This window comes from Emydura macquarii, unplaced genomic scaffold (assembly GCF_026122565.2).
Source record: "Emydura macquarii macquarii isolate MOO-44397 ecotype Brisbane River unplaced genomic scaffold, CSIRO-AGI_Emac_v2 contig_480, whole genome shotgun sequence".
NCBI classification, from domain to species: Eukaryota; Metazoa; Chordata; order Testudines; family Chelidae; genus Emydura; species Emydura macquarii.
In genome coordinates, this window is record NW_027130617.1 from 9,571,147 (window position 1) to 9,595,297 (window position 24,151).

At 39.0% G+C, this 24,151-nt stretch overlaps 1 protein-coding gene across 1 annotated transcript; it reads right to left on the minus strand.

Moving 5' to 3' along the window:
• Nucleotides 1–2,065: 2,065 nt before the first annotated feature.
• Nucleotides 2,066–22,796, minus strand: DR1 (down-regulator of transcription 1). Its single transcript, XM_067538453.1, has 3 exons — nt 21,634–22,796; nt 14,340–14,503; nt 2,066–4,781 (listed from the first exon to the last, which is right to left on the minus strand). The coding sequence occupies exons 1-3, from the start codon at nt 21,851–21,853 to the stop codon at nt 4,635–4,637; spliced, it is 531 nt and encodes a 176-aa protein (XP_067394554.1). The 5' UTR covers nt 21,854–22,796; the 3' UTR covers nt 2,066–4,634.
• Nucleotides 22,797–24,151: the final 1,355 nt, after the last annotated feature.

Consider the following 24,151-nt stretch of genomic DNA (forward strand, 5'->3'; position numbering starts at 1 on the left):
ATCCTACATTGTACATTCATTTCAAGTTGTTTTCTGTACAGAAAGCTCCTTCACTGTACTTGTGAAGTTAGTTTTAATAGTACTCAAATGTAGAATTAAATATACATAAGTCTGGGTTTGATATTGTACAGCAATTGTACATTAGTACAATTCATTGTTTGATCTTCTGCTAGTCTTGCCTCTGCAATCGAGCCAATACACAAGTTTGTTGAAGGGGATCCACAAACCCAATTCCCATTCCCCCATGCTGTTATACCTCCACTTGTTAAGCACCTGTACAGTGGTGTGGATTGACACTACATAGGGAAGAGGGGCCTCAGCATAGAACCCTTTCCTCCCTATAAAAACTCGCCTTGGTTGTCTTTCTGTCCAGTGAAACTGCCTCCGTTCTACCGCTTTTAGAACACTGTGCCCCCGGAAATGAGACAGGATGTGACTAATTCTGTTGCTGATCTCTGACCCAGACCAGAATTCAGCTCACTTCTGTACCAGTGTTGGCTCTGTAATGCTGGAAGACAAAAATACCATAAAAGCTTAGTCAATAAAAAAAAACAACATGCACAAAGATGAAGATACCACTGTTAATCACGTCTCTGATTACAAGTGCACCTTAACAGACCAACTTTTAAACCTACTACCACACCTTTTTCCCATTGACAGTTATGCCAGAAACATTAAACTGTAATGGCTATGTTTGGATGGTCCATTTACTTGATAGGTCAGTACTCAGCAATAAAATCCAAAATTTTTAACAACTAGATAAATCTTGCAAACTGATGAATTTTGGATCCCCATCTTAACCTTAACCTGTCCCTTTAAAGTGAGTGAGGAGTAAAAATGATCAAAAACAAAAAGAATTATACACAGAAGATAAGTAGTAAAGCAATATTGAAAGCAAACCTATTACTACTTAGCCAGTTGAACTACAGCACTCAAGTAATCCTTCACAGCTGTTGTATACTGTACTATAGTCATTACACATTCAATATTTTACTTCATTTCAGAATTTGAAGCGAGCATTATGGAACTTGTTTTTTGCATCCAAATTCAGTGATACATTACAATGTAAGATTACTAATGTGGTCCAAATGGTTCAGTTTAGAAGTAATTGAATTCTGCACGTATGCAAGGAAGAATTTACAGTACGTCACTATTTCTTTAATTTGGCACTCTGTTTCAAAGTGATGTGAAGATCAGTGAACATGTGCTATTATGCATATGGAAGAATCTTCCTTAATGAAAGCACTTTTTCAAAGTCTGAAGCACAGCAACTATCACTGTGTCCATTTATGGAACTTTCACTATTCCTTGAAATATGATTTTTTAAAATGTATTAACAAACCTCTAACAAGCACTTCCGTATGAACAAAATATGTTCAAATACACAGTAATTTTGAAGGGATTCCAGCTTAATTTTTTTTTTAAAGTCACCCTTCATTTTAACCCAGAAAAGCAGTATTAAAAGGAACTATTTTATTCACCATGTGAAACGTCATGCACATACATTTCATTAAAGTGATAAAAAACATGGCTTTCTTTACTCAAGTTCCATAACAGACTTGAATTGAAAGCATTAATCTGCAGTGAATGTCTTCCTGCTGAGATATACTGTGTCAGTTTAATGCTATGCTACGCTTGAAAAGAATCTGCTACCCATATGACAAGTGGCTAGGTAGTATAAAAACTCTGCCCCTCTTTATAATAATTTCTTATAAATGTTACCTTGGGAATGTGTCAAAGCCTCACAATTGATACTGAAGTTTCAATTCAATAATTTCAAATAGTACTCTTACTGAACTGCATTTTAGATCCTGAACAGAGAACCTAATTCTGACATGAGCAAATGAAAAGTTGCTTATGGAATATTCAGTTTATATTTGATAAACTTAAAAAGAACAACTTATTTTTGTAATTTAACTTATTTGCAATATTCTTTGCACCCTTTGGGGCTGCACTGATTTCCTGACACGACTATATCAGATAGAGACTAAGCACTGACATCTTGTATGCTCACCAAACTTAAATTTATAAAGCCTTGTCTAAATATTTCTGTACAAGCATCAGTAGTATCATCGCTCTAGAAATAGCTTTGTCTTGGACACTGGACACACAGCAGAGTGAGGCAAGCGAAAAGGCAGTAAGTCCTACAAAAATAATAGCTAGTTTGTTAAAATTAAAAAATTCAGAATAAAAATTTCTTCTCACCATAAAATTCTAAAAGTTTTAATAGTAATGTGTGTCTGACCTTGTGGTTTTGAATGTCTCTTTAGCACTGAAAAGCTGGACATTCAGTTTTTAAACAAATGAACCCTGTTCACTTTACAAAAATGCAAATACTGCAAATAGGGAGAATATACTTCCTGGAAGGAAAGTCAACATGACAAAACAGAGATACTGTTTGCAAGTATATAATTAGCCCAAATGAGCAGGAATATCATACAGCAGATTTTGGGTAGCATTATGTTTGTAAAAAAAATTGCTCATCAGTCAAAACGGCAGCAGTGTTTAAATAACCTTAAATTTCTTTTTTGATAACATTACAATGCAGTGAAGAAAAGTGACTATTCAACATTAAATATAAAAACCATTTATAAAAACACATCAGAATTTTATTGCTTGAAGAATACAGCATATGAAAAAAGCACAAGAACGTCCAAAGAAAAGATCACAAGGAACCAAACATATTATACCATACATACCAGATGCAGTAAAATGTTAACCTGAATTCTGCATCAGAAAAAACAAGTGTGAAATACCTAATTTTGTTTACTTAAAAGAAAAAGACTCATTTAAAATAGAAAGTGTGAGTTGTTACAGTACAAATTAGAAAAGCCAACACTGCACATTAACATTGTTTCACTAGACTAGATTTACTACCTTTGGTACTTAAATCTTTACAGAAAACCACTTCCTTTGTCAAATCTTGTCCAACATATTTGATGAAAGTTTTTCAACTTAACATTCAAGAAACTAATCTTTACTTTTTGAGCCATCACTGCACAGATGCATTTAGAAAATGTGCAAGTTTATTCAATATGTAACTTAACTTCTCTAAAATTGAAATCAAAAGCCGCTGTATGATCCTTGGAGATCTGAATATATGCCAATTATACCTTGTTCAGATCTCCAATTAAAAATGGGCACACTGTTTTGTTTACTTCACTATGTAAACAGATTGCTGCACCCACAGCTCTTAGCCAAAAATTTTCACCAGAGAAAATTGTCAAGGGCATACTAAAGTTTTTTTTTAAAAAAGAAAAGACAATGCATTCTCATACAGCTATCTGATCTGATCATCTGCACTAGTATGCAAGTGGCTTTTCCATTCTGCTGGAAAGTACCAGAACATAGGCCAACATTTCTTCAGTAAACATTAAAATTCTATAATGGATACAACTGTGCTTTATTTCCACCTAAAGAACAGCTGCCCAGCCATTTATATAAACAGAATTTTCAAAGTCAACCTGTCAAAAAAACTCCTTTCTCTTTACTGATCCATGTGGCGCTGATCACTCTTGGGGCATACTTTCCTAACTCAACTTGGACAGAACCATCTGCACCTACTAACTGGTTTGAATGAAGAAAATGGTTATTGTTTCTCAAGGTAGCTGAGGAATCCATTGATAACCTAGTCTGGAAAATGTTAACATTATGCTGACAATGATAACTAATCAGGGTTAAATAAAAATCCCTCTTTTACTGCAAGCATGTTCGTTAGCTTCAACTTTTTTTTGCCTTTTGTAGACTTGAACGTTTAATAGTTCCCAGTTAAGTCAATGGAACTCAAACAATTCTGTTTCACCAAGTTCCAGCTTTACATTTGAACAATATGAATATGTCTGGACTAAGCAAGTAATACCATCAATAACAGTTAACATTAAATTGGAGTGAAATAAGAATTATTAGTTCTCTAAACTGGGTAGTCTTTGAAATGAAATATCCATTTGGGTCAAGACTCTTCATAGATGTCATAATAAAATCCTGGGTTTATTTTTTTCACCCCATACAAAAAAAAAGACAGAATTTCTACAACTCCTATTAAACATACCTTTTCCTAGCTTGGTGAAAATGCATCTTTTCAAATTTTTTAACAAATGTGGTATTTGAGCACATATAATATTTATTGCCATATATATATCCTCATTTTTAAAAGGACAAAGAATTCAGATTTTACTATGCTGACCTCTTTGCTTTTTTCCATTATGCAGATTAAGGGTGTACTGAACTACTCCCCCCCCCAAAAAAAACAATTAAAAATTCTCTGTGTAAGATTTTATAGTTAAAAGGGAAGAGAAATGCAAATGTGGATTTAGAGCTTCTGTATAAATCTCACCATTTTATAAACTTGTGGTTTATTTTAACACTGTTTATTGATCAAATAAATGACGCACTGCTATCTAAAATTTCCATATACACCATTAAAAATCCAAAGTTGATATGCTAGTGAACCTTAAATCTTTAAGAGTTCAAAAAGAAGACAGTTTTTACATGTACAGCACATAACAGCAGACATCCCTATAATACCAATGGCCAGTCCAAGATGCATACAAAATTACAGGTAAGCATTCATTTCACTGTTTTCATTGTGCAGGAAAGATATTTCTCAGTGGGAATAGAAACTCAGCTGTTGAATTTCAGATATCATCTTCTTCATCTTCATCCTGAGAGGATCCTGCCTGATTGGATGCACTGGCTGAGGCGGCAGCAAGCTGTGCTTGTTGGGCTGCCTGTTGCATCTGTAGCCATTCCTGCTGGGCCAGTTCTGCTTGCTGTTGTCTAGCCTGAAGACATGAAAATTAAATAGTTAACAAAACCCAAATCTTCCAATATCCTGTTAAGGAATCAGTATAGCACACTGGCAAAGATTACATTAATGGTCTAGTAGAAACTTCAGGTGCAGAGTACAAGATTTATATCTAAAGATAATCACTGTACATAAAGTACGTCCAAAATACTGCAATGCTTTGTATTGATATGAAGTTTTAGTTATTCTTCCCCTCTAATCAACAATCTAAACTCCTGTCTATTGATACAGTACCTTTCCCCCCCCTGTGTTGGCATAACCTGTTTTATGGTATGCTGTACAACCGTCATTTGGAGCATTATTCTCAGAGAACCAAAGAGGTTGGGGTAAATAAAAATGTATTTGAAAAACTCAATTTTGGGGCTTGCATTCTGTCAGATGGGTACCATTTTCAAATAAAAAATTAACCAGGAATGTTGCAGAGTGGCTTAGTGCAACAAGTATAATTAACATTAACTACTCGCTTTATTGCTTATCCACACTGCCTATGTAATACTGACTAGGAATTTCAGGCCTAACCTTAAGCAAGACATTTCTTAAATGGTAATTCTAACTAAAACATCTTAAACCTTAATTGCAGTGCACACATATTAGGATGGTTCTGACTAATACTCCACATGTTTAGAAATCAATTCATTCTGAACATACATTTGTTATTTGTATACTAAACCAAGGCCTGAAATTAAATGAAAAGGAAAAACTGAAGGTGAGAAAAATGAAAACATGCACAGTAAGTTATAGTTTGAAAGTGTCAACAGTAGAAAAGTGATGTAACAATATTCCTATTTATTATCAGGGCCAAACCTTTGCCGAACCTACATTCAGCCCAATCATCCTCCACCTCCCAACTCCATTTTTCTTTCTTTCTGAAATAAGAGTATCAAAGTTTTCTGCACCTCCAAAAAAATTGCTTGTTTTTGTTACATAAATATCAAATGTTAAGTCTGGTTTTGTTGGAAGATTTTTCAAGATTCTCAGAAGTTTATTTGAGTTCATCTTCCTCAGTTAAAGGAGAAGGGGATGTTTGACATTTGACAGAATGTCTTTGTTAAAGGATTGTTAAGTACTGAAATTGCAAGTATAAAAAGGGGCAAACAAAGTAAAGAATTTGATTACAAGTCCCTTCCTCTCTCAACTGTCATCTTTCATTTGCTCGTGATGTCATAATTTTTCTAGTTCTCTAAACACCATAGTCACCTCCAGGATAGTTAAAACTAGGATTGGGCATTTGCCCAGACCAAAAATAATTTGTCAACTGACCAGTTAAACATTGGCCAAATATTTTAAAGCACTAATTTATTAGAACAGTAATAACAGTAACAAAAAAGAGTAAGCCTTTATGGCCTCCAATCAACTTACCTTAGACAGACACTTATGCCTAGCTACAAAAAAAAAAAAGTTCTTAATTGATATATTTTATCTCAGAAAAATGCGGAACACAATTTAATGAAGTTCTAAAAAATGAAAGACTGGTACAATGATGCAATCAAAAAGATAGGCAACTCCCTGTATCAGGCTATTCTTGCAGGAATATTTGAGAATATCAGACCGTGGTCAAATAATAGACAATCACTTGAGCAGCTTGCCAAGTCCACTTAAAGCCTGAATTTGTACCGGAAAAAAAACACAGCCGCCATGGGTGGGGGCGGGGGAGAAGAACCAACAAAAAAAATCACCACTAAAACAACTTTTAAAATTTTTTCAGGTCTTCTTTATATAAAAAGCAAAATAGAGCAAAAGCCCATTTCCCCCCTCTCTGTAGGACACCTTTAAAGTTACATGCACATTTCCATTCAAATCCCATTTTCATTTTGAATTGTCCAGAACTTCCCTAATAGGCAGACATTTTCTGAAACTATTGTTTACCTAAAGAGGATATTTTGGAACATTTCAGCAAGGACTCAGACTCTAAGGTCAGAAGGGACCAATATGATCATCTAGTCTGACCTCCTGCACAATGCAGGCCACAGAACCTCACCCACCCACTCCTGTAATAAATCTCTAACCTATGACTGAGTTTATTAAAGTCCTCAAATCATGGTTTAAAGACTTTAAGGTACAGAGAATCCACCAGCAAGTGAGCCGTGCCCCTGGTACAGAGGAAGATCTGTTAATCTGAATCACTAGATATGCCCCCCATCACTGTAGTATCTGAGCACCTGCAATCTTTAATGTATTTATCTTCATAACACTCCTGTGAGGTAAGGAAGTACTATTCTTCCAATTCTACAGTGAGAGAACTGAGGCACCGAGAAGCTAAGTGACTTGCCCAGGGTCAGATAAGAACTCTGTGGTGGAGCAGAAAATTGAACCTGGGTTTCCCAAGTTCTAGGCTATCACCCCAACCACCAGACCATTCTTCTTCTCAGAGATACTGATATTGACTGAATTACCCGGATCCAGAGAAAAGCAAAAAAAAACCCAGAGCCTTTGCCAACCTGCCCTGGGAGAACATTCCTTCCTGACCCCAAATATGGCAATTAGTTAAAACCTGAACAAGTGGGCAAGACTCACCAGCCAGACACCCAAGAAAGAATTCCCTGTAATAACTCAGAACCCACCCTATCTAACATCCCTTCACAGGCTATTGGCATATCTATCACCAATGGTCAAAGATCAGTCAGTTGCCAAACTAGGCTGTCCCATCATACCTTCCCCTCCATAAATTTATCAAGCTCAGTTCTGAAGCCGGCTAGGTTTTTTGCCGCCCCACTACTCCCCTTAGAAGGGTATTCCAGAACTTCACTCCTCTGATGGTTAGAAACCTTCGTCTAATTTCAAGTCTAAACTTCCTGATGGACAGTTTGTATCCATTAGTTCTTGTGTCCACATTGGCATTGAACTTAAATAATTCCTCTCCCTCCTTGGTATCTATCCCTCTGATGTATTTACAGAGAGCAATCGTACCACCCCTCAACTTTCTTTTGGTTAGGCTAAACAAGACAACCTTTGAGTCTCCTCTCATAAGACAGGTTTTTTTGCGGATCATCCCAGTAGCCCTTCTCTACACTTGTTCCAGTTTGAATTCATCTTTCTTATATATGGGAGACCAGCAGTGCACACAGTATTCCAGATGAGGTCTCACCAGTGCCTTGTATAATGGTACTAACACCTCCCTATCTCTACTGGAAATACCTCGTCTGATGCATCCAAGGACCACATTAGCTTTTTTCACTGCCACATCACATTGGCAGCTCATAGTCATCCTGTGATCAACCAATACGCCCAGGTCCTTCTCCTCCTCTGTCACTTCCAACTGATGCCACCTTACAGCAGAAATTCTTGTTATTAGTCCCTAAATGCATGACCTTTCACTTTCCACTATTAAATTTCATCCTAATTCTATTACTCCAGTTTACAAGGTCATCCAGATCCTCCTATATGATATCCCCGATCCTTCTCTGTATTGGCAATACCTATCAACTTTGTGTCATCTGCAAACTTTATTAGCAAATTTCCACTTTTTGTGTCAGTCAGTAATAAAAAGGTTAAATAAGATTGGTCTCAAGACCAATCCCCGAAGAACTCCACTAGTAACCTCTCTCCAGCCTGACAATTCACCTTTCAGTATGACCCATTGTAGTCTCCCCCCTTTAACCAGTTCCTTATCCACCTTTCAATTTTCATATTAATCCCCATCTTTTCCAATTTAACTAGTAATTCCCCATGTAGAACCGTATCAAAGAATACGGTATTTCCTATCAAAGGATACGTATCAAACCGTATCGAGGACAATTCAGCTAGTCAGTAAAAGTGCAAAAAGATATTTTCCCCATTCCAAGAGCTGTGACAATTCTTTGAAGAGGTCTAGCACAAATGGGCTGGATTAAAAAAACTTGACATTTTACAAAGGAAATAAAACCTCAGTGAGGGCTAAGTGTTTCAGTTAAAATTATCATACTCATTCACTAGGGTTTGAAAGAGAATCAGTTATTCACATCCAATACTTTGGTACATTTTTAGCCATTTTAACCAAAGTTCTAAACAAATGAAAACCACACCGGCATACATTAGTAGTGGACATGCACATCTAAGCTACACATTCAATGTGGCAGTGCTCCGTAAGTGCTCTGCTACATTGAACACATAACTGCTGAGATACACAGTCACTGAGGGACTGCTTTGTAAAAGGTCGTCTCAATGCACATGAATGTCCACTAAAAGGCAGTCGTTCTACAGCAGTGTTTCTCAACCTTTTGGTATCAGGGACCAGCTTGCTGCCTACCTAAACTGTGCCAGGGAGATCTCAGGGATGGGTGCCGGTCCAGTCGTTGAGAAACACTAGTGCCACTGAATATTTCCAGATTATGTAACCACTTCTCCCCATCCTTTTATTTTTGAAAACACTAGGAAATTCCATAAGCTTACATGGCTTAGAACTCAGAGTCAGTAACTGCCAAAATTAAGGTGTCCTCAATCTTAAATCATGCCATAATCATACAGTCATAGGGTTAAAAGGGACCACAAGGATCATCTAGTTTAACCTCCTGCCAAGATGCAGGATTTGTTCAAGACATGCAAGACAGATGGTTATCCAGCCTCGTTTTGAAAACCTTCAGTGAAGAAGCTTCTACAACCTCAAAGGCAGTCTGTTCCATTGTCCTTCTGTTCTTACAGTTAGAAAGTTTTTCCTGAGATTTAACTTAAATCTGCTATGCTGTAGTTTGAACCATTGCCACTAGTCCTGCCCTCTGTGGCAAAAGAAAACAACTTTTCTCCATCTTTTTTTATGGCAGCCTTTCAAGTATCTGAAGACCAGTATCATATCTCCCCCTTAATCTCCTGTTTTCCAAATTAAACATACCTAGTTCCTTCAGCCTTTGTTCACATGGCTTGTATTCCATCCCTTTGATCATCTTTGTCGCTCATCTCTGGATCCTTTCCAGTTTCTCTACATCCTTTCTATATACTGGTGACCAAAACTGGACACAGTACTCCAGTTGAGGCCTAACCAGTGCCAAGTAAAGTGATATTATCACCTTCCATGACCTGTATGCTATGTCTCTGTTAATGCAACCTAAAATTACATTTGCTTTTTTTTGCAATAGCATCACTTTTCTGACTCACGTTGAGGTTGTGATCCACAACTCCCAGATCCTTCTCAGCAGTGCTGTTGCCAAGCCAGTTTCCCCACCATTCTGTATTTGTGCATTTGCTCTTTCTTTCCTAAGTGTAGCACCTTACGTTTGTCTTCATTGAATTTCAATTTGTTGTCTACACTGTGCAATTAAAGACTGGCATATTGCATTATAAAGTCACTTCTCAAATAATACATCACTGAATTTTTCCTACAAACTTCAACTTAAAGTTTGCAATGAATGAGGATGCCTCTGGATTCAGATTTATTCAGTCTTTAAGGAAGTTAGCTTTGCAAATAAAGGAAAACTAGAGCCCTGATCTTACTGACCCTTATGCATATACATAATTTCTCAGGTGTATAATTTCACTGACTTCATAGCCTAACAAATATCCACAAGCCAACAAGTTAACAGTCATGAATTTCCCTCTTGACAATTTTAACAGATGAATCTTTTAAAAAGTGCAATTGTCATTTAAGCACCCAGTGCTCCTTCTGTACATAACCACTGGTAAATTCTGGACCATCAATAAAACTAATCACATGCATGAGTTAAGCATATGTATAAGTATTTGCAGGACTGGAGTGCAAGTACATCCATGAACTACTCTTATATATTGTTGAATCAAATAAAATGCACTATTTTAGAATCTGATCAGAGATTTTTGCACATTATTAAACGAGGAACATTTTAGGTTTCATTTACGGATCAAAAACAAACTAGGGTGACTTGCACGTGCTAACAATTTTATAATCTCTAATGATTAAAACATTAAATGCACACCTTCAGAGGACAGTCTCTACTATATTAAGCAATTTCAAAATAGGTAGAAAATCAGGTCTAAATTGATAATGCCTCTAAATGTAATGTCAGTTAATTGTTTTAATTCCCCATTGTTTATATAACCTCTCTCAGGAGTTTAAGAATATCCCTATCCACCTGTCCTATGCTGCTTTTGACCTGTGTAGAGTGCAATTTTATTCAAGTCATTCACATTAATCTTGATTGCATTTATCTTAAAAAAACAAAAGCTTAACAAACTAACCAGTTTGTTATAAAACCAAACACTGTTTCTCTCCTGCAGCCACACTGGCTTTTTTAATGTTAGCATGAAGGGAAAAAAGGTATTTATGTGTTAATTTGTCACAGGACTATACCATAATATGTGTTAGCCATGTTATCTATTTCCAAACCTGGTAAAAACTTCAACTATCTCATCATCTATTTAGCTATATATACCTGGCACTTTACAACATACAAATATAAAGTCTATCTGGGTTTTGACACTACATGAGTTTCAGTTACGCCAGCGAGGAGGAGGCTGAAATTAAGATGTGAGATAACCAGGGCCCGAATAAGCATTTTCACCATTGGTACAGAAAGAAAGAAAAGGATGAATTTTTAAAATATGCAGTGGACAAAAAAGCAATATGATTTGGATGTGGCCTAGATATGAGAAGTGCAAGATGAAGGAGTTGTAGATGACTGCCACATTAAGGGCAGGTGTACACTGCCGGCAAAATTCGGCAGCAGTCAACAGGAGTTATGCATGCTACGCAGAGTAGCTTGCATAACTCCCGTCAACTTCGTTACTGCCCTTTAGCGTATCGTCTCCACTGCACTGCGCCGATGGGAAATGTGTCCCCGACAATGCAGTGCTATGCTTTTTTTGGAGGTGGTTTTAGTAGATCAACTTCCGAATCGATTGAGCGTGTCTTCAATGCTGCTCAATCGATCCAGAAAAAATCGATCTGACGGTGGCAAATTTCTGCTACATTTGCTGCCATCAGTGTGTACATAGCCTTAGTGTCTGGCAGAATGGCAGCGGTGTTAATAGTAACAGAATGGGAGGAGAGAAGACTGTTTAGGAAGACCGATAATGGAACTTGGTCTTAGCCAGTTACACTTCAGTTGTCTGCAGACCATCTAAGACGAAGTGCTGGATAGAAAGGCTAAGATGCAGGACCTTGTCTCACTTGTCAGGCATGGAGAAATATACTTGAATTGTCATCTTAGAGTTCATAAGTAAATCAACATGATTAGATAGTGTCACCCCAGGGTAAAAGGAAAACAGCTGGGGAGACATGTTAGAGATTTAGCATTCTCATGATTGACAAACCACTAGAGAGATGGCAATTACCCTTTAACTCCATGAAGTGATGGGGCCAGAAAAAGGAAAGACATTTAAAATGAAATGATTAAGACACAAAATGAGTTACACCTAGCAAGGTACTTAAAAGGCAATAAAAAGAGGTTCTACAAATACATAGGGAGAAAGAAAGATAAAGGAAGGTGTAGGTTCTCTTCTTAGTGGGGAAGGACAGCTAACAACAGATGACATCAAGAAGGCTGAGGTATTGTCTGTTTTGCTTCAGTCTTGGGTAGAAGGTAAATTGTGACCAGATAATTAATATTAACAATAAGAGGGAAGGAACAAGCTAGAAAAGGGAAAGAATAGATTAAAATATTTAGATAAGTTACATTTATTTAAGTCAACAGAGGCAGATGAAACTCACCTGAGGACACCTAAAAAACTAGCTGAAAATCTTGGAACCATCAGCAATTATTTGTGAGAACTTATGTAGGATAGTGAGGTCCCAGAGGACTGGAGAAGGCATAGAACATATCTTTAAAAAGAGGAACCAAGAGGACCTGGTGAATTACAGATCAGTCAGCCTCACTTTGAGACCTGGAAGTATACTGGAACAAATTATTAAATAATCAATTTGCAAGCATCTAGAGGATAATAAGGTTATAAGTAATAGTGAAAATGAATTTGTCAATAACAAATCATTACAAATCAACCTAATTTCCTTCTTTAATGGGGTTACTGGACTAATGGATGGGTGGAAGCCATAGATGTGACATCTTGATTTTAGTAAGGCTTTTGATACACGCCACATGACATTCTTGAAAGACTCTACACAAAGAGTAATTATCAATGGTTCACTGTCAGACACGGAGGACATTTCTATTGGGGTCCCATTGGGGTCTGTCCTGGGTCTGGTACTACTCAACATTTTCACCAATGACTTGAATAATGGAGTGGAGAATATGCTTAGAAAATGTGAAGAGGACAGTAAACTGGGAGGGTTGCTTGCACTTTGGAGGACAGGATTAGAATACAGAACAACCTTGACAAATTGAAAAATTGATCTAAAATCAATAAGATAAAATTAAACAACAATAAGTGTAAAGTACTACACTTAGGAAGGTAAAAGCAAATGCCCAGCTACAAAATGGGAAATAATTGACTAGGTGGTAGCACTGCTGAAAAGGATCTGAAGGTTATAATGGATCAGAAATTAGACAAGTCAACAAGATGACAGCTGCAAAAAAAAAAAAGGGTATATTAACAGGAGTGTCATATGCAAGTGACAGAAAGTAACTGTCCTGCTCTGCTCAGCACTGGTGAGGCCTTCAGCTTGAGTTGTCCAATTCTAGGTGCCCTGGTATAGGAAATAAATGGGTAAACTGGAGAAAGTCCAGAGTACAGCAATAAAAGTGATAGTAGGTTTAGAGATTCGAGGAAAGGTTTAAAAATTGGGTACATTTAGTCTTGAGAAAAGACGACTCAGAAGGGACCTAATAACAGTCTTCAAGTATGTTAAGGGCTATTATAAAGAGGATGTTGATCATTGTTCTAAAGATATATCCACCAAACATAGGACAAGAAGTAGGGCTATTAGGCAGCAAGGGAGATTTAGGTTAGATATTAAAAAAAACTTTCTAGTTATAAGGGTAGTTAAGCTCTGGAATACATTTCCAAGAGAGGTTGTGGAATCCCTGTCATTGGAGGTTTCTAAGGACAGGTTAGGCAAACACCTGTCTAGGACGGCCTAGGTATACATGATCTTGCTGCCGTGTAGGGGGATGCTTTAGATGACCTCTTAAAGTATCTTTCAGCACTACATTTGTATGATTATAGTTTATAGAAAATGATAATTTTCTAAAATATTAGTTGCCATTTCCCTTCATCTGTATAATTGGACAAAAGACAATCTGGTAGTACAAGTAAAGGAATACAAAAAGTAGAACAAAACTTTTAAAACTCAAACATTTTTAAGTTTCTGTAAAATAGAAATACATGATTGAGTGGCACAGCTTTGACGTCATCCATGGCAAAGTAATATATTCATTTCAAACTCAGACTAATAAAGCTTACACGTTTCTATACATCTCTAGTGTGTCAGATCACAGATGTAACAGAAATTTCAGCATCTTGTTTATCCATTTGCATTACTTGCACTGAATCCGCAAGGTCAGATACAGCAAAATCTTTCATGGCCAAGCAATCCATAAAACAGAGTTTTAAAACAGATTCTTCTGGACTTATGCATGTTTCTGTGACACTATATCAAGGAGTATCTAGTTAATTCAACCTCACAGATAGATTTTTGCAATTAATAGGGAAAAAAATCCACAGATATATTAGTCAGAAATATTGCCTCACTCACTTTTGCAAATAATTCCTGTTGCTGCCTTAGGAGTTCTTCTTCAGGAATGCCAAGGTTTTCCAAACGAGAATTGGCCTTTCTTCTTTTTAGTGCTACTGTTTTGCATTCTTGTAAGACTTCTTTTACCTCGCTGATATAGGAGCCAAAACCCAAGCTTTCTAGTGCTGGAAAAAAGAAAACATGTTGCTCAATTAGCATAACTAAAATGTGTATTCACATAAAACCTTTTCCTGTAATAAGACACCAACTTGTTTTGAACTAGATTCCTTATTTAAAGTGACCTACAACATTTGTTTTTAATTTGTACCTTTTTACTCTTCTGTAGTGCATAAAGGCCTAAATATTCAAACTGTGGGACGTGCCCCACTGGGGAGGGGGGAAGGGGCATGGAAGAACATTGGGATGGGGGTGGTGATGGGAAGCACTGCCACCAGGCAACTCAGGCTTCAGTCCCGCACAGCGGGGCTCAGGGAGGGATCGTCACCTCCACCCCAACTCACTTAAGCAGGCCACCCAGCCTATGGGTCAGTGTCAACATCCACTGCGGCTGTGCTGATTTCCGCTCCCAGCAGCTTCCATGCCCATTACTGGCTCAGCCCCCAGAGACTGTCGCACACTCCTTCCCCAGCCCTGAAAACCTGAGGGGCAGGTATGTGTCTGTTGTTATGTGGGTTGGGAGGGGTGGGGGGCACAACCAAAAATTGTAATTCAACTCAGCTAAACAAGTTTGAAAACCACTGACCTAAGCCATATTCCCTTATTCCCTTGCTGCATCAAAAGTGCACTTTTTAAAATCTTCAAAATTTGAGACTATCAAGTGTGCTCTTCCCTGGTATTGCTGGAAGACTCTTTGGGCCAAGTTGGGTGTCTCGGACGCATCTCATTCCTTACCTGAAGTGTCAGGAGTTGAATCTTTAAAAACATCCTCTTTTTCAAGTATTCATTACACAGAGTTAATTAAACAAGTGGTTTTAAATAGTAATTAAAAATCCCTTCCTTTCTGAACTGTTCTGAACTTTAGTGTCCTGTGAGGTCGTAATTTTCCTCTTCACCATTTATCAGTAATCCCCCCCTTTAAACCTAAACCTGAAAACTACATCATGAAATGCGGTAATATTGGACACAATGGACAGCTTTGTTTAAACTGACACAGACAGTGTTTGTGCCGAAAATTTTCTTTCTTGTATGATCATGGCTTTAATATCATTTTAGCCTTACTGTATTTTAAGCTTAAATCACAATCCGCTGGCAGAGACACAGCATTGAAACAAATTCACAATAGCAACCATCACTGATTCACTAAACCCTCCAACTTTTATTTACATCAACTCAACTAACGTTCTGAAATTACTCTCTTAATAACTCATCTCCTGCCATTAGCGAAGGATGTGTGCCATTATATCAATCAGCAAATATTAATCATGTCATTTCATAATTCCAATTTTTAGCTCCCATGAAAACTGACATGTATTCACTTAAATATGGCAATAGATTACTGCTGCATAGTCTTGTTAAAAACTCCCTTTCTTTCTAAGAAATTTTAGTTTACTCTGGAGAATGAATTTATATAAAAGGAACACTCAACATTAAAAGGTGTAAAAACTGACCCACTAACTTTTGTGCCAGTTGGAGATAACTGCCTCAGGGACTGCAGGTACTGTATGTCAGTTCACCTCAATCTCACTCCATGGAGACACCAGAAAAATGTATTTTTAACAGAAGATGACAAACTCCAGTAGAATCACATAAAGATAGCCTTTTGTAGGAGCAATGGTTGGTTGAATATGGTCTCCACAACAACTCATGTTTGTGTCCCTCTGTTGGCAGCACTGATTTCAGAAAAATTATATGTCTATACACCGTATATTTTAAAATTGTACACTACCAAATATAGTACTTAACCTTCAACCTCTGATAACTGGCAACACATATCACCAAACCACTTTTGTTCTAGCCTTGATCTCCTCTGTTTACTTATCAAGGAAGCGCTTAGACTTTTAGAAACTATTTTGTACTTTTAAATTTCTTAGCTATATTTCATAAAGGTGAGGGAACTAGTCAAAGCAACAAGAAAATAGCAAATCAAGGAGACTGTTTAATGTCTTAGTTATACATTTAAAGCAATTTCATATAAACCAGACAAATGAATGGAACCAGTCCCATATTTTCCGTTTTGCTTAAGAACAGATATATATGGTGGTGTGTGTGGGGTACAACTTACATCCGCCCAAAGTCCCCTTCTTCCCCACTTAAGCAAAATAGACCAACTAGAAAAGTATATTTCCTTAATATTCTGAAGTCAGCACTGATATGCAACAATTTGGCAATTTCAGGAGAGAAAGAATTGCTAATTTAAGATCCCATCCCCAATGTAAATACTAGTATGTTGCCATACCAAGTTACAATTCAGTAGTTGTCCTCTCAGCCTCCCTAAAACATTAAGATACCGTTCCATCTTGTAGCATAGATGGGACCTAACCATGTTTTTAAACAGTTTCCACAAAATATACTACAGGGTTGGACAGACAACATCAGGGAACAACTGTTGTAATCAGATTCCTAAAAGTTGTTTTATTGTAGATGGGACCCAACTTTTGTCCACACTGAGCTTTGAACCATACTTTAAAGTAGTTTGAACAGTTGGGGAAAAAAGGGTTCTGGATTCACTGGTTTCAAACATTATCAGTTAGCCATTGAAAATAGGATGAAAGCTAGAGAAATACTTTGAAGAACTTGCCTCTGTACTACGGAAAGCATCTGCCTTTTAATTGCTAAACTGGTCCACAGACATGGGCTCCTAATGGGCTCTTCAATGCTATTAGATGCCCAAACAGCAGCAGTAACAAAATACAACCATTTCCATCTGTACCTAGCCACATTACACCCCATCTTTATCAGACATAGACCTGTCTTCAGTGATTGACTCTTTAGTGTTCTCTATGCTTGATTATTGCAGCTCATATCTAGGAATGAAGTCACACCCAGAAAAAGCTCTTGCTGGTACAAAACACATATGATTAATAGAGGCCCAGTATTATCACCTTCATCCAAGCATTCTACTCTCAGACTCTATTCCGGATCCTAGTCTGTCTTGGTACTCAAAGCCCTCAATGGGACTGGTCTAAGCTACCTGAGAGATTGCCTCTCAGCTCCACGACTATCTACAACAGCAACGTTCACCTGAACAAAGAAACAACTGACAAATGAAGAGTGGGTTTGGAAGTGAGGAACCTGGAACAGCTGCTGGGAAAGATCTTAGACTATGGACCTCTTCACTTTCAACTTACTAAGGGAAAGCTTAGTTCTTCACAAACAAAAAAGGTCTCAAATGAATTAAACTAGGAAGATAGATTGCTATCTGTTTTAATATACTTTGGAGGCTCTACAAAACTACAGTGAGGGTGGCTACATAAGTACCTGGATAAGTAGTCCCTGTCTTGAATTTGATTTTTTTAAAATAAGAGAGGAAGGGTTGGTTCTTTCTTCACCAGCCAAAAATGTCTGAAAACTGATTTAAAGGAACAGTTAACTTAGTAAGACAAACAAGTAAATTTTTTTTGTTAATAAGATCTTTGAATACTAAAAATGAAAGCTCTAAAAATAGAATTTACTTGTCACAATTCATGCTCTAGTTATTTTGTACATTTTATTAAACTTGGATAATGAAAGCCAGTCTTCCTTTTGTTTGTCAGTTTCACTTTTAAATTGGCTATATTTAGTTGACAGCATCTTTCATCTACATTTATTTTTAAACAAAGTTTATATTCTGTTTTCAAAACTGGTTTTAAAGCCCATTGCAGACAATGCCAATTGACATACCAGTATTACTTTATCACTGACAAATATTTTCTGATGAAGTTAATGGCACAACTTTCAACAGCTTTGGTATTACAATTTGCACATGTAGATATTCACCCTCTGATCTGTTTGATTTACTTTAAACCCTACAGGTTTAATCTACACAGAAGAAAATAGCTCTGATCCACCAGTTGTCTTACTTTCAGACACATGCAAACAGGTTTGATATTCTATTTCTACTTTCGGCAAATAAGTTTCCATAAATCACTAGATTTTAAAATTTAAATGCACAAATTTTAGTTTATTACTTATTCTTAGTATTTGTATTGCACTGGCATCTACATTTCCAACCAAGACTGAGGTCCAATTGTACTAGACACCATACAGTGAGAGACAGTCAGAGTACTCTACAAAGCATTTTGGAGAAAGCCTCTTCATGCAGGTTAACAGCCTTCTGCTAGTGGAGTTCACACTAATGCTGTAAAATAGCTCTATATACAGCACTTTGAAGTTGCAGCTCAAGCTGGAGCATGATCTCTGAAGCACATTACCTAGGTTTTGAATTTGACAAAGAAACCTTGGCTCCCGTTCTGAAAAACTATGGATCCAAGATGGGACAGATAACATGCATGAGATTTTGGTTTTGTTTTGGTCTGAATATGCAATGTATTACTTCATGCTTCTCTTAATGGCATGTGCCAGATCTGGTTAATATACTGAGACCTGGAGGAAGTTTTAGGCCCAGTTTTGTCATAGCTGACAAATACAATTACTATCAGACATCATGAATACTTCACCACAGGGAGAATTCCTGCTATTCTTAAAAAACAAAGGTCCATATCCTCAAAAAGCCATGTCTGGAGGCTAGAGCTTTTGTCAAATAGCGCCCTTTCCCAAACTTTGCATTTTTTAAAAGGGAATATAACTCGGAAGGCTGTGGTTATGATGTTCCAAGTGCACTTGAATACCAATGATAGCCTAATTAGATTCCAGTCTGACACTGGAATTATCTGCTGTTTTTAAATTGGTGTCTGATGGCCATTTTTAGTCACGCTGGATAACCCAGCAGCTTAAGTGACCAAGGTTTGTTGTTTCAGTAACTAAAATTGCTGGTGTGTCCAGATCTGTCCTCCAGTCATACACATAAAATAGCAATCAATGTGCAGTGGTGATAGGCAATTTAGATTGTGTTCTCCTCAAAGATGAATTAGGTTTCTCATTTTATTGAATGTATGAATGTATATAAAAAAGCCTCCTAGAGCATTCATTTCTGAACAGGTAGCACATCAGTAAATGATAACTAACTCTCTTCCCCTGTGGCCTTTAAGTCTGGCCTCTGCTCCATATGAACAATTGAATGGTCCTGCCAGCTAGAGGGATAAGAAGTGTCTCAGTTCAACCCAGGAATCTTGCAGTTGATTAGAGATAGTCTATGTAAAGTGTTCACTCTCTTCTGTTTCTCCATGTTGAAAGAACTCTTTCAGAAGTAGTAAGTTTTAGCATATCACAAATTTTTTTTTAGTATGTTGATAAAATAGTGGGCAAAGGAGAACTGATTGAAATTTATTTGAGCTTTCAGAAAGCTTTTGGCAAAGTCATTTTAGATAACTCAAAAGATGGTAGTAAAAAAAAAAAGCAAAATAAAACTACAGGATACAGAATGGGATAGAAAATATTTAAATTATATACACCACATAAATCTTAAATAATTTTCTTTAAAATAATGATTTTAACCCTCATGCTTCAAGGAATCAGCTGATGGGTTGGGAAGGAAATAGTACCATTATCCTTCAGAAATACATATAAGGATAGCAATGAAGGTAGAAGCTGAATATAAAATTTTATGACAATAACATCCTCCTTACCACATTTGACCATATAAAAGGATAAACATCAACATTCATTTAAGAGAATCTGATTAACATCGACAATTCAAGAAGAGCTTTTTATCAAAAATTAGGACTTTGAACACACTAGCAATTAATTATAATGTGACAAAATATTTGTTAGTATACAATACACTGTAGATACAGTGGTAATCATTTAACTTCAGCTTCCAACCATATACAAGTTTTCTGAACATCCTCACTATGAAAAATAATCCATTGCATGCAAACAAGTGGACTAATTAGGATAGTGAAGTGAAATCTGTACTAAGGATCATTTCTAATAGGCAGTCTGTCATCACTAAATTATTTCTTCCCACCAACAGTGGGTTTCAAATACAATTTTGTTATACTTTTCTTTAGAGATCACCTCTATTAAGCTAAAAAATTGTGCTGACCCTCTTGGTGGCAACTTTATGTATTTAACTAGCACAAAATTTCATTCACAATCCAAATCTGGATTTTACTTTTTAAAGTCTAAGTTTGAGAGGATTTTTAAGAATCAATTTTACTTAAAATGTTTACTATAACAAAAGTTTACATAGGAATCATATTTTCCTATATTGCTCTTTATTATAAGTCCTCACAATCAGAGCTTGAAAATCCCATTAATTGAGCATTTAGTACTTATAGTTACAAAAACAACTTCCCATGTGAACTCATACAGACAAGTACTGGGTTGTTTTCCTGAGCCTGAAATTCTACTGCTTATGCCCCTGTTCACTGATTTGCCAAGCAGCAGAGTAAAACTAAAACTCTGGTCACTTTCACTACTACCTCCATTCACAACTTTGTGGGCAACAATGAAACTGTCAAGTATCATGGTAGCTTTCTCAAGTAGCTGAGTAAAAAGATTCTTCACAGAAGAAGACTATGTGGCTTTCAAAAGCAGCTGTGGAAGTAACCAAAGTCATTAGTTTCATTCTTTTACTGCTTGGGAAAGCGATGAGCAGCAGCAGCAGGCACAGGTCCTACTTATACTGAACAAACACAGAAAATGAAGGCTGGAGGAGACTAGAATAGCAGATACTCACTAAATCAGGAGGCTATGAGATTTGGGAGAGAACAAAAAAAGAAATCAGAAAACTTTTCCATCCAGTATCCACAGAAAGTGGGAGCCAACAGCCAGAACAGGGTGCAATGGAATATTTCAAAATGTACACATCTATTACACCAGAAACTGAGAACAAAGATGAAGCCATAAAGCAAGTACAGGGTAGTTTGCTAGGAATCTTAGTACTTTCCTGTTCACGTCAGCTAGGGGATGGGTTTATTATCAGAGCCAAGGGCCTGGAACGCTCACAAAACCCACCTTCCATCCTCATTTTATATACAGTGTGAGCCTTTGGTTTGGGCTTAGTAGTTTATTTTTTGTGGGAAACAATCTGCACAACCACCCTGAGACAGTTCTCATTTCACAGAAGCATAGTGACCTAGACTTGAAGATTGTCGCTCAAAAGCTTCTCTCTCTCCCCAACAGGTCCAATAAAAAAAATTACCTCAACCACCTTGTCTCTCTAATATCCTGGGACTGACATGGCTACAACACTCCATTAAACTAAATGATCTGTCCTCTCTCCCAGATGTCACCCACCCGCCCAGGCATTCACCTTGTATGACGTGCTCTGGGGAGATGGTTTTCTTCTCAGACTTGTTACAGATCTCATTGGCCTCCGAGGAGATGAGATGGATGAATTCAGTGCAGCAGTTCACCACCAGCTCCCGGGCATCATTAGCCACCCGGACATTGGGGAGAGTTTCTTTGATCATCTTGTTAATAGCAGCTCTAGGGATGGTGAGGTCATCGTCATTTCCAGACGACGAAGCCATTATATTTCACACTCACTCTCCAAGACTCTTTGAACTCACTCTTCAGATCCAGAGCAAGACACACGGTGCTCTAGCTCTCCCAGCAGGGACCCGCTGCTCAGTGAGTCCCGGGGGCTGTGCTGCCGGGCAGGTACTAAGCGGCGGATAAGAGCAGGTGGCGTGAAGCTGCGTGCGGGGTGCTGAGGGAACCGCGCTCGGGGAGAGAAGGGATGTGAGGGATTCACGCCCGAAGGCTGGAGAGCGCGAGCCGGAGCCGGCGCGGGGCCGCTGCCAGTTCCCCAGAGCCGGTGCCAGGAGCTCGGGAGCAGCCACGGGAGACGCTGCCCAGGGTTCAGGGCTCCCTCGGCTACCGCCTCCGCCACATCCTTCAGGCGCCGCCGCCCAGAAGTCGGGCCATGCTGGCCGCCGCCTTGTGAAGGGGGAGCCGGAGGAAGCTGTCCCACGAGCGCGCGCACGGCTCGACTCCGCACTCGCTCGGCGGCGGCGGCCGCGCCGGGACTGGAGGGAGAAGAGAAAACGACAAACGAGCCAGCGAGGCGCACAGGCAGGCACAACACAACCAACTACGAGAGCCACTTCCGCCGGAAGCCGGCTCTGACTTCCGCTTCCGGGACCACCCCATCGCTGATTTCCCAGGGGCCAGGGCACGGGCGGAAAGGGAACGCGGCGGGCGGCACAAGCTGCTGGGATCCGCCGTCTCCCCCCCCCGCGGGGCTTTGGCATGTGAAATGGGGCAGCGGCGGGTACCCCGAGGGGGAGGGACGAAGCCGGCCCCTGTGCTCAGTGTAGCCTCGTGGGAGCGGGTCCGGCCCGGCCACGGAGCCTGCGCAGGGCAGGGGGGAGGCTGCGGCTCCGCGATGCGGCTTGGGCGGCCGCGTTACCTCGCTGGGGCTTCTTCTGCAGCAGGCCGGGTGGGTTTGTGACGCGGCGGCCAAGCCGTGGTGACAGGCTCCTGGCTGGGGACCCGGCGGAGGTAGTTTAACGCGCGAGAGCGGGAACCGCCGGGGTCCGCTGCCTGGCCGGCCCCGGGGTGATACCGGGTGGTGTTAGTTACCACTTCCCTGTGGGCTGATGTGGTAAAACCCCTCTCATGAGTGAGTTGGGGTTGGCCCTGCTGTGAGCAGAGGGGGGGACCAGATGACCTCCTGAGGGCATCGTCTTGTGTGATTCTGTGATCTTGTTTCCTAGCCTGGGCGCACCTTTTACTCGTTAGCTCTGCCCCTAAGGCGGGCTACATCCGGCCCCCCTCGTTCACACTCTGCAGTGTGTCCCCAGTGGGGGACAAGATGGGGTACATTTGTTTCATTGCAGCCAGTATTGTGACCTGAGTAGGAGCCCCGTGTACACGATCAGTACCGTCAAAATAGTTTACTGCTGTTGGTGCTTTGTAGGCATCCCCAAGAGCTTGATCTTGCCATAGTTTTTCAGGATTTACAATGAAAAATAGCTTTCAAAATAAATTGTCTTCTTAAAGATAATCTGTTTTGCTATCTAGATTAGCATCTTCAAGTTTGTGATTAATGCAGCATACAGACAATAATGGGCAATATATTTTGTCTAAATTAGGGCCAGTTGACTATTCCACACCATTACTGTCACCATGGTGGCTGGGAGGGGCCCACACTGAGATTCTCAATCACGGCAAACTGTGAAGAACTGGGCAGACAATCCCCAAAATTGGTGGTTATTTCTAATAATTTGGCTCACTCCAGCCATAAAACAGCTTCTACAATACCTTACTGGTTACCCAGAAACCAAAAATACAGTCCCCTTAAAGCAATCCAGCCCTGGGCAGTCATGTAGACCAGCGGTTCTCAACCGGTGGTATGCATACCGGCTCGGTGGTACGCGAGGCAAACCTCGCTGCCGATTCCACTGCCAAATCCCCCACCGCCACCGCCGAGAAATCCCGCCGCCACCGAATCCTCCCCCTTGCCACCGCCGAGAAAGCAACTCCGCCTATTTACCGAGTTCTACTCGGGCCAGGTACAGTCAGGTGAAGCGGTACTTGACCTGACTGTACCTGACCCGAGTGGTACTCGGGGAAAAAAAGGTTGAGAACCGCTGATCTAGACAGCCAACTCCCTTATGATGAGGATTACTGAAAATCTTTTTCATTATATATAACATTCTACCAATCCCAAGAGATTGTACATATTACCCACCATGTCAATGAACATTTCAGATCTCATCCAAATACATGCATATTCTTAATCTAAGATTTATTAAAAACGAGTATTGTGATTAAGATATAGACATACAGATAAAGATATAGATAGATATACAGATATAACTCGA

What these genes read in the sequence shown, in the direction of transcription:
- DR1 (XM_067538453.1), bottom strand. Translation starts at nt 21,853, where the DNA reads ATGGCTTCGTCGTCTGGAAATGACGATGACCTCACCATCCCTAGAGCT. An exon ending in CCCAGAGCACGTCATACAAG is followed by an intron (nt 14,504 to 21,633) that starts GTGAATGCCTGG and finishes TCTTTTTTCCAG; the next exon opens with CACTAGAAAGCTTGGGTTTT. An exon ending in AACAGGAATTATTTGCAAAA is followed by an intron (nt 4,782 to 14,339) that starts GTGAGTGAGGCA and finishes TCATGTCTTCAG; the next exon opens with GCTAGACAACAGCAAGCAGA.